At 40.9% G+C, this 14,250-nt stretch overlaps 1 protein-coding gene across 8 annotated transcripts in view; it reads left to right on the top strand.

The window, feature by feature from the left end:
* Positions 1–14,250, top strand: part of nonC (serine/threonine-protein kinase Smg1) — a 139,359-nt gene that overhangs the window by 61,387 nt on the left and 63,722 nt on the right. For 7 of the 8 annotated variants that reach the window (XM_076196844.1, XM_076196838.1, XM_076196839.1 and 4 more), the window contains exons 25-31: positions 1,321–1,447; positions 3,096–3,170; positions 6,113–6,263; positions 8,264–8,465; positions 8,707–8,969; positions 12,060–12,231; positions 12,351–12,573. In XM_076196844.1, coding sequence (XP_076052959.1) covers positions 1,321–1,447; positions 3,096–3,170; positions 6,113–6,263; positions 8,264–8,465; positions 8,707–8,969; positions 12,060–12,231; positions 12,351–12,573 — 1,213 coding nt within the window. The remainder of the gene's footprint in view (positions 1–1,320; positions 1,448–3,095; positions 3,171–6,112; positions 6,264–8,263; positions 8,466–8,706; positions 8,970–12,059; positions 12,232–12,350; positions 12,574–14,250) is intronic. The other variant, XM_076196843.1, reaches the window with a different exon arrangement.

Below are 14,250 nucleotides of genomic sequence, written 5' to 3'. Positions count from 1 at the left end.
GTGTATTCAGGGATGAAATGGGTGGGAGTGATTTTATGCCTTTTCCTTTTTGGCTACCTCCCTTGTAAGGGGGAAAAAGCCTTGGTATATGTATGTATGTATGTATTCTACAATTGATAATCCAGGATTTCCAGTGAATGGGAAGCATGGTGGTGGAGAAAGCATGTTTTGTTCCGACACATCATGTCAACACCGATGTTGTAAATCCACCTCTTCCTCCTCCTTCTCCTCCACACTTTAGAGAGAATAGCCATCGTCAGATGAACATTCTCATCTGATGTATCCAAGCTTCTAATTGAAGCTTGATATTCTTATATGTATATATGTGTATATATATATATATATATGTATGTATATATATATATATATATATATATATATATATATATATATATATATATATATATATATATATATATATATATATATATATATACACACACACACACATACATACATACATACATATACCAAGGCCACAGTCCCATGGGCTACACTTTTACAAGAGATCCCCTTTCACTCGTTCAATAAACTTATTCTCCTCCAGTGTTTGCATTCTAACTAGGCCCACATTGCTACCTTCTTAACACAGTGGAAACAATGAAAGGAATGTATAGAATAGTATATGTCCCAATTGTGATGTATAGGAGTGAGACCTGAGTGATGAATGCAAGAGTGATATGGAGGTAAAAGGAATGAGATTCTTGAAATCTATGTATGGAGTAATGAAATTGACAAAGTAGGTGGTGATAGAGTTCATGAATGGACTGGGGCACATTTGATTGATGAAATATGAAATAGTAGAACAGGCTAACATAAGGTGGTTTGGTTCTGGTGTAATGGATTAGATTACGTGTCCTAGAAGGATTTATGAACCTGAAGTGCTGGGAGGGAGAGTAAGGAATGGATTGAGGAAATGTTGGATAGATGGAGTGGATGAAGCCCATAGGAAGTTGTCAAATAAGTGAAAGTATGCATGTATGACATTGAGTTGAAGATCAATTTATAGATGAAAGTGATGACTTGCACCATGAGAAAAGTGCACTGGGGAAGAACTGACTGTTGGTGGGGAAGAAATGGTTTTAGCAAGGTGTGATGATGTGAAAGGACTGAGGATGTGCATCTCCCATGCCTAACCACTTTGCTGTGCAAATAAAGACATATCACAAAAGACGTTTTACTCCCTATATGTGGGATGGATGAGTCAAAGCATACACCCACCCTGCAACCATCTCGCACAAATCCAAAACCCATTTGTTTTCCATTCTATCTTAACTCCTTATATCCAAAGGTACTAATTGGATATTTCTTGTATTTAAGAAGTGAACTGAATGAGATAGTGGATAGTGTTGGACGGCAGCTGGATTGGCTAATGCAGACATCAGTCATATCATCTAATGCTGATCTTCAAGCTCGACTGCTGCTCCTACATCAAGTTGTCCATGAGGTGAGTTTTTTTTTGTGTTTAGTTTAGTTAACTTCTAATTTCTGGCCTGCTTTACGAGGACAGAAAATAAGTGTAGGTGTAGACAGCCTCATTATGGACCAGAAGATCTGCAGATTTGCTTATACATTGGCTTTAATTTTATTTTTAGTTAAGTGCAAGGTGGAGTGATTGGCTTGATGCAAATGGTCGTGTTTAACCTCGGGTTTGGTAATGATTTGTGTAGGTTTAATTCAGGCTGATGCCAGACAGTTTTATTCAGTTGAGGGCACATCACCATAGCAATAGGGTGTAAGACTATCCGTTTAAATGCCTTTGATACACTGATGACTTAAGCCTGTGTGGATTTTTATCTCTCTAATGCCATGTGATTTTATTCAGCTGAAGGCAAATCACTCAAGTTTAAGGGTTAAAAAGAGAAGAGAGAGAATTAGTGGTTAATATTGTGTTGCATACCTATAGATTTGTAAAGAGATGTTAGGTCTTGTTACAAACTATTTAACCCCTCCATTACCATGTTGCACTGTATAGTTTATCTATCTATATACCAAAGGGCTTCTTATCCCTTATAAGGGAGGTAGCTAACCAAAAAATGCACCCACCCTCCATCCAGCCCACACCCATCCATAACCCATTTGGTTTCCCTTTGTTTCTTCTCAGGAAAATTTCATGTTATAGCAAGTTCTAGATTCTAGATGGTTTCACTCAATTCAGAAGGGTGATGCAGGCAAGGTCATCATATTAAGACAGCAGTGTAGGACTCGTAGTAGTGGGTTTGAATTGTACCAGTTTATGTTTAAGAATGAAATAGGGAAGAACTGGTTTACCAATAGGTTGGTTAACATATGGAATAATCTTAGTAACTATGTTTTGAGCACAGAAACTATTGGTTGTTATAAGAGAAGATTAGATAACTTTATGGATAGGCATGATAGGTGGCAATGGACATAGAACTGCCTAGTGTAGGCCTTGTGCTCACTTGCAGTTTCCCTCGTTCTTATGTCATTAATTCAAGTTGTGGACTCTGGCCAAAGTGGGGTCTTGGACAATGGATACTCTCTTCAGGCCAGTGGTGCCCCTGACTTGTAAAAAGTTGTGTAAAATTTCTAGCATCATCTTACAGAGTACCATGGTATTGAATGAGTATGGATGGTTTGGCATAGAAATGGGTAAAGTGTACAAGTTGTGTGGCATGTCAGCACTATTGGTTAGAATGTTGATCAGTGAGGTTGGATCTTACACGACTTCTCATATTTGTAATCTAGGAAGTCCTAGTAGTTTCTCTTTGGCCTTGTAAAAAAATATTTTGCACAATCTGGCTTATTTAGTTGTAGATTTTGTAGTGTAGTTCATTATGTGTACAGCTGCTGCATGATATTAACATTTCATGGCAAGAAATATTCTTTGGCATTAGTTGTAAAGTGAAATTAAGGCTATTTTTGTACGAGTCTCAGTAGAATGGCAGTAACCAGTAGCCAATCAAACTCAAGGTTAGTTCTTCCAAATTATCTTATATTGACATAAGTTGATCATCATAATCTGAGTTATTGCAAGTTGCATATCTGGAAAGTACAATTGGAGTAAATTTCAGTGCTAGTTGGGCTTTGCAAATACTTCTCTGATTCTGATTTACTGTGACTTTGTTTTCTAGATTAGTTTAACCCGTGCACTGCAGCTGCAGGATATGGGGACCTCAACACATGTGCAAAAAACATCAATTTTTCAAGTATGACAAGTCATATTTTCTGTCTTGCAGGCTGATAGAGTAGATCAAACTGAAGGTTATTGATAAAATAGTAGATTGTAACATCTGCATTTGGCTCTAGTTGGATTTTTAGGCTGTTATAGTTATCAGAACTTGTATGGGCAGGAGCCACTTTGGCTGGTGCCTAGGGGTAGCAAGAGAATGTACCCTCTTGCATTTGTCACTTCTTTACAGTGTTCATTTAACTTTTTTCAGTAATTGAATTATTTCTTTATCTTTAATAAGTTCATAACATAACAAATGTGTCGTGTAATATTGGATTAAGATATGTAATATAGCAATGTACATAAACCACAACCCTGATGTATCTAGCAGTGGCTTGATATCCTGGGGCCTTGGGTCTCCTGCAAGAGAGATCAAAGGCTACAGTTTTTATTTGAGAAAGATTTGTGGATGTACTGTGTCTTGCGACACTGCCTCTGATCCAGGGCAGTGGACAAGATGCAGGGATGACACATCATCCAGGAGGAGTCAAGATAAGAGGGAGAGAGGGGGTGGATGGTAATGGAGTATGTGGGGATGGAATGGGTGGGAGTGGACTCCATGCCTTTGTTGTTTTGGCTACCTCCCTTGTAAGGGGGAAAAAGCCTTTGGTGTATATATATATATATATATATATATATATATATATATATATACATATACATATACATATATATATATATATATATATATATATATATATATACATATACATATACATATACATTCATACATACATATACCAAAGGCTTTTTCTCCCTTACAAGGAAGGTAGCCAAAAAACAATGGCATAAAATCCACTCCCACCCATTCCATCCCCATATACTCCACTTCCATCTACCCCCTCCCTCCCTCTTATCTTGGCTCCTCCTGGATGATGTGTCATCCCTGCATCTCGCCCACTGCCCTGGGTCAGAAGCAGTGTTGCAAGATACATCCACAGCACATCCACAGCAAGGCTGCTTCATTAAATCGGCAACCCCCCTCTCTGTCCCCTCATGCAGAAATGGAAAAGATGGAGAAATCCCTTGGGCTGTGTCAATTTATTTTTCACACATACTCCCTCACCCCCCCATACCCCACCCACTCCCTTTTATGCGTCACATCATCATCCATTCACAACCATTCTCCATTCACTCCTATCTTCTGTCCTCTCCTGTCTTTCCTCAACAGACATTCCCCTCCATCCCAGTGCCCCTTTTACCCCATCCATTCATCTCATCCTTGGTCGCCCCCTCATGTTCACTCCTTCAACCTCTGCCTTCCACACCTCTTTCACTAATATTTCTTCACTCATTCTTTTTGTCCAAACCATCCCAATACTCTTTGATCAAACCCATGTCCCAACTCCTTTCTTCCTCTTACTGCCTTCTCTCCCATTATCATATCTCCATCTGCACCTTTTACCTTTTCTTTTTACTTGATTTGCCTCCTCTTCCTCTTTTAATTTCTTTACAAAACATATTTGTATTAGTTTCAGAATTTTCTGTCATACTCTTGCCCAATTTCACTTCTGCTCTCCCCTTTGCCTCGTTTATCTTATGCTTTACTTTTCTTTGTACCTCTCATGATTCTCTCATCCTATTTTGTAACCAATCTGTGAATGCTCACTTCTTCTCTTCCACAACCTTCTTTGCTTCCTCATCCCACCACTGAATACCCTTCCTTTTATTTCTTCCCATCCTCCTTGTTCCACACACCATCTCTGCACACCTTGTGACTCCCTCCTTGAACCATCCCCATTCCTCCTCCACTCCCTCCCACTCCTCTCTCAGCTTCTTTTTGTACTCCTTTTCCTTTTCTTTCTCATTAAAGATTAAATCTGTAGAAAAAAAAACAATCCTTTCAGGTGCATCATGCTCATCAGCCATTCCTTTTGCATGTATTGCCCCCATTATTTATTCACCTCATTTTTGGTAATTTCCTCAAGTTTACTCCATCCATTGCTATTTTTGCACACTTTTTGTCCTTTGTCATTCTTTCTATGTCTAAACCACCTCAGCACTCTTTTATATACTCAATCCAATAGCTCTCTTTTCACCCCTATTCCCTGTCCCAACTCCATATGTCTCACTCTATCCTTCCCTTTATCCCTAAGCATGTTTCTCATACACTTCATTTCATACACCTGCCTTACCACCTCATCCATGCACACATTGAACAACTATAGTGGCATCACACAAACTTAATGTAGTCCCACCCTCGTCTTAAACTATTCATGTACTTTTGGTAATCTGTGAGCACCATGATGATACTTTTAGTTTGCTGCAAAGCAGACGTGAAAGTTCATGCATCATAGTGAACTCCAAAATCCATATTAAATTTTCCCTGGATCTGGCTCATTTTGTTTTTACCATTATGAGGAGGGAAGGGAGAAGACAGAAGATAGGGATGAGTGGAGAATGGTTGTGTATGTATGATGCTGTGATGTATGGAAGGGATGGAGAGGGGGGTTTGTCAATAGAATGAAGTGTCCTTGCTGTGGATGTGGTGTGTCTTGCTGCATTGCTTCTGACCCAGGGCAATGGGTGAGATGCAGGAATGACCCATCATCCAGGAGGAGCCAAGATGAAAGGGAGGGAGGGGTGGTGAATGGGAGTGGAATATGTGGGGATGAATTGGGTGGGAGTGGAGTGGGTGGGTATGAAATGGGTGGGAGTGGAATTATGTCTTTTGACTTTAGATACCTTCCTTGTAAGGGGGGAAAAGCCCTTAGTATATGTATGTATGTATGAATAAATCATAGTACCTTTTTCCAGGTATATTCAAATGAGCCAGATTTTTTTTATTACACACTATAGCACATGTCCATCATAGATTAGCCTCATACACGATGTTACACTGTAGATTTGTATCCTTGGTAGTAGATTGATTTGATATTAAAAGGGAAAAAAAGGCCAATTTTTATATTTTTATTTCAGTATAAGAATATGGTATGTGATGGTCTGAAAACAAGTAGTCTACAGGGAGGCTGGGATGGTCTTGATCTTCTTCCTCTTCCTGCAGACTTTGTCCCACAGGTATCCCTCTGGGTAAAAGTGATGGCTCCAATTAATCCAAGCATAGCAGGAGGTAAGTTTTGCTTTGTAATGTAACAAAATAGCTGTGAGAAATGTGATGTATATCATGGTCTTTATGCTATTATTTTGTTGGTTTTCATGTAATTATGTGATAGAGTTTTTACTGTTAGAAGCAGTGCAGCAAGACAGGTAAGATAGGTAAACATATAGTGGAGTGGAAGGAGTGAAACTGGGGAGATGTGGGGCTTTGTAAGTGCATATGGGCCTGGTAGTGAGAAGAGTGTAGAAGAAAGGGAGGCTTTTTGGACAGATTTAAATAAGCCCATAGATGGTTTAGGGAGGAATGTCAATGTAGTAATATTGGGAGACCTAAACGCTAGAATAGGCATGGAACCAATAGACAGTGGTTGGGAAGTGTGGAGTTCCAGGAAAAAAAAATCATAGTGGAGAGTTGTTGTTGTTGTTGTCGTTCCCTAGACTGTCTGTCCGAGCAGTCCCGTCTCCCCAAGGAATGCCATAGCCGAAACTGGGTTTTCCCACAAATCCTTTATAGAGCGTATGTTGTGTTGTTTGCGTGCATGATTGTGTATAATGCAGTCTTCCATTATGTGTTGTATGGTATGGGGTGAAGTGTTACATCCTGGAGAGTTGATAGTGGAGATGTGTCTAGAGAGTTGATGATAGCAAATACAGTGTTTAGGAAGAAATTCAAGCATAAGTATACATGGAAGAGGGTGGTGGATGGTAGGGTGATAGATAGAGCATTAATGGACTATATCGTGGTAATCGGGAGAATAATAGGAAGAGCTAAAGATGTACATGTTCTAAGGGGAGAGAGTGGGGTAATTGGGAGAATAGTAGGAAGAGTTAAAGATGTACATGTTCTAAGGGGAGAGAGTGGTGGAATATCAGATCATTTTTTGGGAGGAAGCAGAAGATAGGGGTGAATGGAGAATGGTTGTGTATGGATGATGCTGTGATAATGAAAGGGAGTGGGTGGGGGACTGGGGATGAGAGAGTATGTGTAAAAAAATAATTTGATGCAGCCCGAAGGGATTTCTCCCCATCTTCTCTTTTTCTGCATGAGGAGACAGAGAGGGAGGGGGTCGCTAATTTAATGAAGTGGCCTTGCTGTGGATGTGCTGTGTCTTGCGACACCACTTCTGACCCAGGGTAGTAGGTGGGATGTAGGGATGACCTGTCATCCAGGATGAGCCAAGATAAGAGGGAGGGAGAGTGGTGAATGGGAGTGAAGTATGTGAAGATGGAATGGGCAGGAGTGGAATTTATGCCTTTGTTTTTTGTCTGCCTCCCTTGTTAGGGGGAAGGAGCCTTTGGTATATGTATGTATATATGTTAAATGATTTAATTTACATTGCAATTGAGGTGAAATCATTAATGTGGCTGTATATTAATAGCAAAGCATTCTTGTATTACACATGCACATATACACTGTATTGATATTGAGATGGGTAATGGAAAGTATAATATATGACAGGGGGACAGGAGAGGAAAAATGGGAGGTGATGTGATGATTGCAGCAAAAAAGAAGCATCAAAGTGGAAGAGGTAGAGATGGGAGAAAGAATGGTAAAGATTATGAGTACCTATCTATATATTAAAGGCTTCTTCCTCCTTATAGGGAAGGTAGCCAACCAAGGAATGCACCCATCCCAGTTGCATCTATCACCCATTTGTTTCTCTTCATCTTAGCTCTTTGTGGATGAAGGGTCATCCCTGTCTCCAGCCCACTATGGGAGGCAGGGAGGTGAGAAAAGAGACATTGCAGTGGCATATGTAGATTGGTGTGGGTTAGCTTGGACTTGGTTACTATTATAAGGGGAGAATAGGCCATTTTGTATGTATGTGTGTAGGTAAACGGTTAGGTGAATGCACACATATTTCATATATATATATATATATATATAAATAAAATTGGGTTTTACTTTTTTTTGTAATGACTGACTTGATCAATCCTTCTCATCTCATTATGGAGAGAGGGCCTTCTGTATCTTTGTACAATTAAGTAATCAACATTTTCATATCTTTTTAGATTCTATCATCTTACTGGATATGCTGTCAGCTAAGCAAGCCCGAAAACAGGAGAACTTCTATTTTGCTGAAGGGATGTTGATGAGCTTCTTTGGCAGTATGGGGAAGTCTCTCACTGATGCCATCCCAGTTGTACCAGCGGGCAGTGACTTCAGCTTGCTGCAGGCAAGCATGCACAAGGAGGCTGCCAAGCTCTTGTACTGGTGTGTTCAGTGGTTATTGCTTGTAACCTAGGAGCTATGGATCTCCTGTTGGAAAGACCTGGAGCAGTAGAGTGATTGATCACATGTGTAATAAATGTATTGTGGTGTAAGGGGTTATTAAGAGGCACAGTACTTGTCAACTATAGTCCAGAAGCAAAAATGGTGCCCTGGTTAGGTTTTTATGACATGGAAGTGATAAGAATTGGAGATCATTGTTTGTATGTATGTATAAATATTTCAGTCAAGACAACGTGATACAAGGATGCGAAACTATGGCTGGCATAGTGGAAGGATTGCAACTCCACATTGAACAGCTGTACAAGAACAGTCCAAGTCAACTTCATGAAGGGAACAACAAGGTTGGGGATATTGCAGCCAGAGCTCTTCTTAGTCTTGGCAAGTGGTGGATCATAGAGGACAGGCGGTCTCTCATGCTTGGGAGACCATTGTCACCAGGTGCCACAATGGAGACCTCCCCAGAGTGGATAAACAAACTTATGAAAGGTATTGTCATTGCTCTAATTTTTAGGATTAGTATGCTAGTGTTGTAATTCTTAAAAGTTGAGTACACTTGAAGAACTTGTATAATTAGGCAGTATATGCCTCACATAAGTACAAGAAGGCCCCTATCTTCTACCTTATCCCATATTTGATCAATAAACATTCCCCTCTTGCTCAAAGCCCCTTTCACCCCATCCATACATCTCATCCCCAGTTATCCCTGCAAGTTCACTACATCCATCTCTGCTTTCCACACCTCTATTGCTAATCTTTCTTCACTCGTTCTTTCTATGTGTCCAAATCATCCCAATAACTTTTCATCAGCTCTCTTTACCAGCTCCCTTTCCATCTGTTACATGAAAATAGCTATATGCCTTTATACTTACCCTTGAGTTATGAAATATTCAGTCCATACTTATGCATGCATACTTGTGTGCTCATGGTGCAAAGTGGTACATGGTGGTAGGCTCCAATGGGTTTGTGTAATCTGACCCTCGGTTGGGATACACCCCCACTCTCCTCATCACCTCCTCATTTGTCACTATAAAGTCTTGTAATCCCTTGGGCACTTCATCTTAAATACATTTAAACTTCTCTCTGCCTCTCGTAAAATCCAAGTCTTTGACCCATATAGTGCCATGCTTCACATAATCTTTTCTTTGTATCCATTCCCAGATGTCTATTTCTCATGATGTTTTGAATTTCCCAAGATATATACTTGCTTCTCTCAGTCAGCAGTTTACCTTCTCTCCTCCAACTCCTCCATTTCCTGTTACCTGCAACCCCAAATATTTAAAACTATTTGTTTTCTCTTGCCTCTCTCTTTTAAGATTTACTTTCAATTCACTGCCACCCTCTCCCCTTGTACATATCAGCACCTTACTTTTTACCCACATTTACCTTCAACTTCCTCCTATCACATACCTTCCCAAACTCGTTAATAACTACCTTAATCCCAACTCTGATCCTGCCACAAGTGCAGTGTTGTCTACAAACAACAACTGACTCATCTTCCACTTCTCTCCACTATCTCTAACCATCTCCAATCTCCTGCCCATCACCCTTGCATTTACTTCCTATACCACCTTATCCATATATACATTGAACAGTCATGGCGACATCATACAGTCCTGTCGCAGTCCCACCTTTACCTCAAACCACTTGCTCTCTCCATTTCCAATCTTAACCCAAACTATTATTGTAAAAACTCTTGTCCTTAACAGCTTGTGAGAAGGTTTTGGCAAAAGGGAAGGATGATTTTGGGACTTTATGGATTTAGAGATGGCTTATGATAGGGTAGACAGAAGACACTGATGGAAGGTATTGCAGATATGTTGGATTTGGGGAAAGCTGTGAATGGTAATCAAGAGTCTAAGATGCTGCTTAGAATTTGAATATTAGTTAAGTAATGGCTTTAAGATTTAACCTTCCACTGCAGAGGGGTTTCCCTTGGATGAATAAAATAGTTTGATGACCGGTTACCCAGGGGCCGGTTTCCTACACTAGTGACCTGGAGCAATGGATTGATTCAGATTCCACATCTCTGCTCTATATGGTGCTGTGGGCACAGTCATTCTCAAATACAACCCCTTTTCTTTGCATTCATCACTTGATATTTATGGCTCATGACACTCCTCATCCCCCCAAGACTTACTTGCTTCCCTTACTCTATAATTCTGACAGGTAAAATAAATTACTTAAAATGCAGCAAAAAGGCTTATATACATACATACATATACCAAGGGCTTTTTCCCCCTTAAAGTAGCCAAAGTTAAAGGCATAAATCCACTCCCACCCATTTCATCCTCACATACTCCACTCCCATTCACCACCCCTCCCTCCCACTTTTCTTGGCTCCTCCTGAATGACAGGTCATCCCTGCATCTTGCCCATTGCCCTGGGTCAGAAGCAATGTACCAAGACACATCACATCCACAGCAAGGCCACTTTATTTAATCAGTGACCCCCCTCTCCATCCCTTCATGCAGAAAAGGGGAAGACAGAGAGAAATCCCTTCAGCCTGCATCAAAATATTATTCACACTTGCTCCCTCAACCTCCCCCCAATCCTCCAACCACTCCCTTGCATGCATCACAGCATCATCCATACACAACCATTCTCCACTCACCCCTATCTTATGTCTTTTCCCTTCCTTCCTCAACAAACATTCTCCTCTTTCCCAATGCCCCTTTTACCCCATCCATCCATATCGTTATTGGTCGTCTCCTCATGTTCACTCCCTCCACCTCTGCCTTCCACACTTCTTTAACTAATCTTTCTTCACTCATTCTTTCTATGTGTGCAAACCATCCCAATTACTAGGCTAGATAGAGTGAGAGGTGAGGAGGAGAACAGGGGTGGAAAGGGAGTTGGGAGATAGGGTTGATGAAAGAGTATTAGGATGGTTTGGACACATGGAAAGAATGAGTGAAGAAAGACTAGTAAAAGAGGTATGGAAGGCAGATGTGGAGGGAGTGAACATGAGGGCACGTCCTAGGATGAGGTGGATGGATGGGGTGAAGGGGGCTTTGGGGAAGAGGGGAATGTCTGTTGAGGAAGGATGGGAAAGGACAGAAGACAGGGGTGAATGGATAATAGTTGTATATGGATGATGTTGTGATGCAAGAGGTGGAATGGGCGGGGCGATGGGGGGTGAGGTAGTATGTGTGAGCAAAATTTTGATGCAACCCGAAGGGATTTCTCCCCGTCTTCTCCTTTTATGCATGGGGGGATGGAGGGGGGGTTGCTGATTTAATGAGGTAGCCTTGCTGTGGATGTGCTGTGTCTTGCAACACTGCTTCTGACCCAGGGCAGTGGACAAGGTGCATTGATGACCTGCCATCCAGGAGGTGCTAAGATAAGAGGGAGGGTGGAGGGGTGTGGAGTGTATTCAGGGATGGAATGGGTGGGAATGATTTTATGCCTTTTCCTTTTTGGCTACCTCCCTTGTAAGGGGGAAAAAGCCTTTGGTATATGTATGTATGTATATCTCCCAACTCCCTTTTCACCCCCACTCTCCTCCACACCTCCTCATTTCTCACTCTTAATGTAATTAATGATAAAAACATGATTATTTTTGTAATTTATTTTCAGTTTATAATACCATGAAAGGGTATATGCCAGAGGAGCTGGTAGATATGGTTGATGTTAGTCATCCAGCTCTTCCTGCACAGGAAGGCAAGATGGGTAATATGTTGACTTTAGCTGTTGTTCAGAACCCCGTGCTTCCCAAGGCATGGTATGTTGTGGCTTCATGGTGTTTCAGGTGTGTATTGAATTATTAGTATGTGGAATACAAAAGTATAAAGTGAATGTAAATGTGAGTTTTAAAACCAAGTATTGTATTATGAAGAGGATGTCATCAGTGTGTAATTTGTTATATAGATGGGGAAGAAGAATCATAGACTACAGCGGAAACCAGAGTCACCTCTCAGATGAGGACAAGACCTGTGTGATTGAGATCCTTTCCCCAGTGCTCTGCTCTGATGGTTCATCAGAATCCAAATTGGAAGAGATGTGTGTTCTTCTTGGAGGAAGTAGAGGTCCTGAAGGCTTAGATGCTGAAGATGAAGATCTACGATTGGAGGAAATTCCAGGGTCCCAGCAGGTGCTTGATGTTTATATATTTATATGCAAATCTATATTTATATCTTTATGTATATGCATCTATCTGTGTATTATAGATATATATGTATATGTTCTAAGAGATGGAACAAATGTGAGGGATCTGTTTATTGAGAGTATTTGGAAAGGCTTATAGGAGTGTTTTAATTGAAATGATTAGGAGAGGAACAGAGGGAGTAATTGATGAATAGCAGTGTGGATTTAGGAAAGGTAGAGGATACATGTGGTAAGACAGATTTGTGAAAAGGCTTTGGCAAAAGATAAGGATGTTTTTGGGGCATTTATGGATTTAAAGAAAGCCTATGACAGGGTAGACAGGAAGGCACTGTGGGAGGTATTGCAGATATATGGGATTAGGGGAAAGGTGTCCAGGACAGTCAAGAGTTTTTATGATAGTAGAGCTCTGTCTTCTCTCTTTCTGTATGAGGGGATGGAGAAAGGGGTTGCCGATTAAGTGGAATGGCCTTGCTGTGGATGTACTGTGTCTTGCTGCATTGCTTCTGACCTAGGGCAGTGGATGTAATACAGGGATGACACATCATCCACAAGGAGCTAAGATGAGAGGGAGGAAAGGGTAGTGGATGGGAGTGGAATGGGTAGGAGTATGTGTCTTTTGACTTGGCTACCTCCCATATAAGGGGGAAAAGCCTTTGGTATATAGATAGTAGAACCTGTGTTAGGATTGGAAATGGAGAGAGCGAGTGATTTGAGGTAAGGGTGGAACTGGATCAGGGCTGTGTCATGTCACTGGCTGTTCAAAGTGTACATGGATGGGTTTTTATGGGATGTAAATGTGAGGGTAATAGGCAGAAGACTGGAGATAGAGAGAAGTGGGAAATGAGACAGTTGTTGCTTGCATATGACACTGCACTTGTTGCAGGATCAGAAGAGGGATTAAGGTAGTTAGTGATAGAGTTTGGGAAGATATGAAATTGGAGAAAATTGAAGATAAATATGGGTAAAAGCAAGGTGATGGGATGTACAAGTGGAGAGAGTGGTAGCTAATTGGAAGTAAGTCTTAAAGGAGAAAGGCTGTGTAAGTGAAGTGGCCCTGCTGTGGATGCTGCATTGCTTCCTGCCTCGGTGGTGGGCAGGAGAAAGGGATGACCCTTCATCCATGAGGAGCTAAGATAGAGGGAAACAAAGGTGGTGGAATGGGTGGGAATAGATGTGCACCTTGACTTGGCCACCTCCCTTATGAGGGGTGAAAAAACCCTTTGTATATAGATAGATAGTAAGACAGACATGGGAAAAGTGTTTGGCTGAGGGTAAGGACATCTTTTGAGCTTTTATGAATTTAGAGAAGGTGTATGACAAGGTTGACAAAGGTGAGGATATATTGTGAATGTATGGGACAGGGGAAGTCTGTTGATGGTCAAAAGTTTTACAGATTATTAGAGCTTTTGTGAGGGTAGGAAATGGAGAGTGAGTGGTTCAAGATGAAACTGGAAATCTGTAATATTACCATGTCTTTTTGTGTATATGGATGGGGTGATACAGAAGGTGAATGTGAGTGTGATAGGTAGAGCCTTAGAGTTGGTAAGTGACAACTCCACCAAGTCTTTTCACTGATTAATTTATGGGCTGAACTGGTGGCTGTGGCCATTTTCTTGGTGGCTGAGGTTTTCTTCTTCAAAAGAACTGAGACAATAGATTGATT

This window comes from Oratosquilla oratoria, chromosome 13 (assembly GCF_046742065.1).
Source record: "Oratosquilla oratoria isolate Oo_2021 chromosome 13, ASM4674206v1, whole genome shotgun sequence".
Lineage (NCBI taxonomy): Eukaryota > Metazoa > Arthropoda > Malacostraca > Stomatopoda > Squillidae > Oratosquilla > Oratosquilla oratoria.
This window is presented reverse-complemented; position numbering and strand designations above follow the sequence as displayed.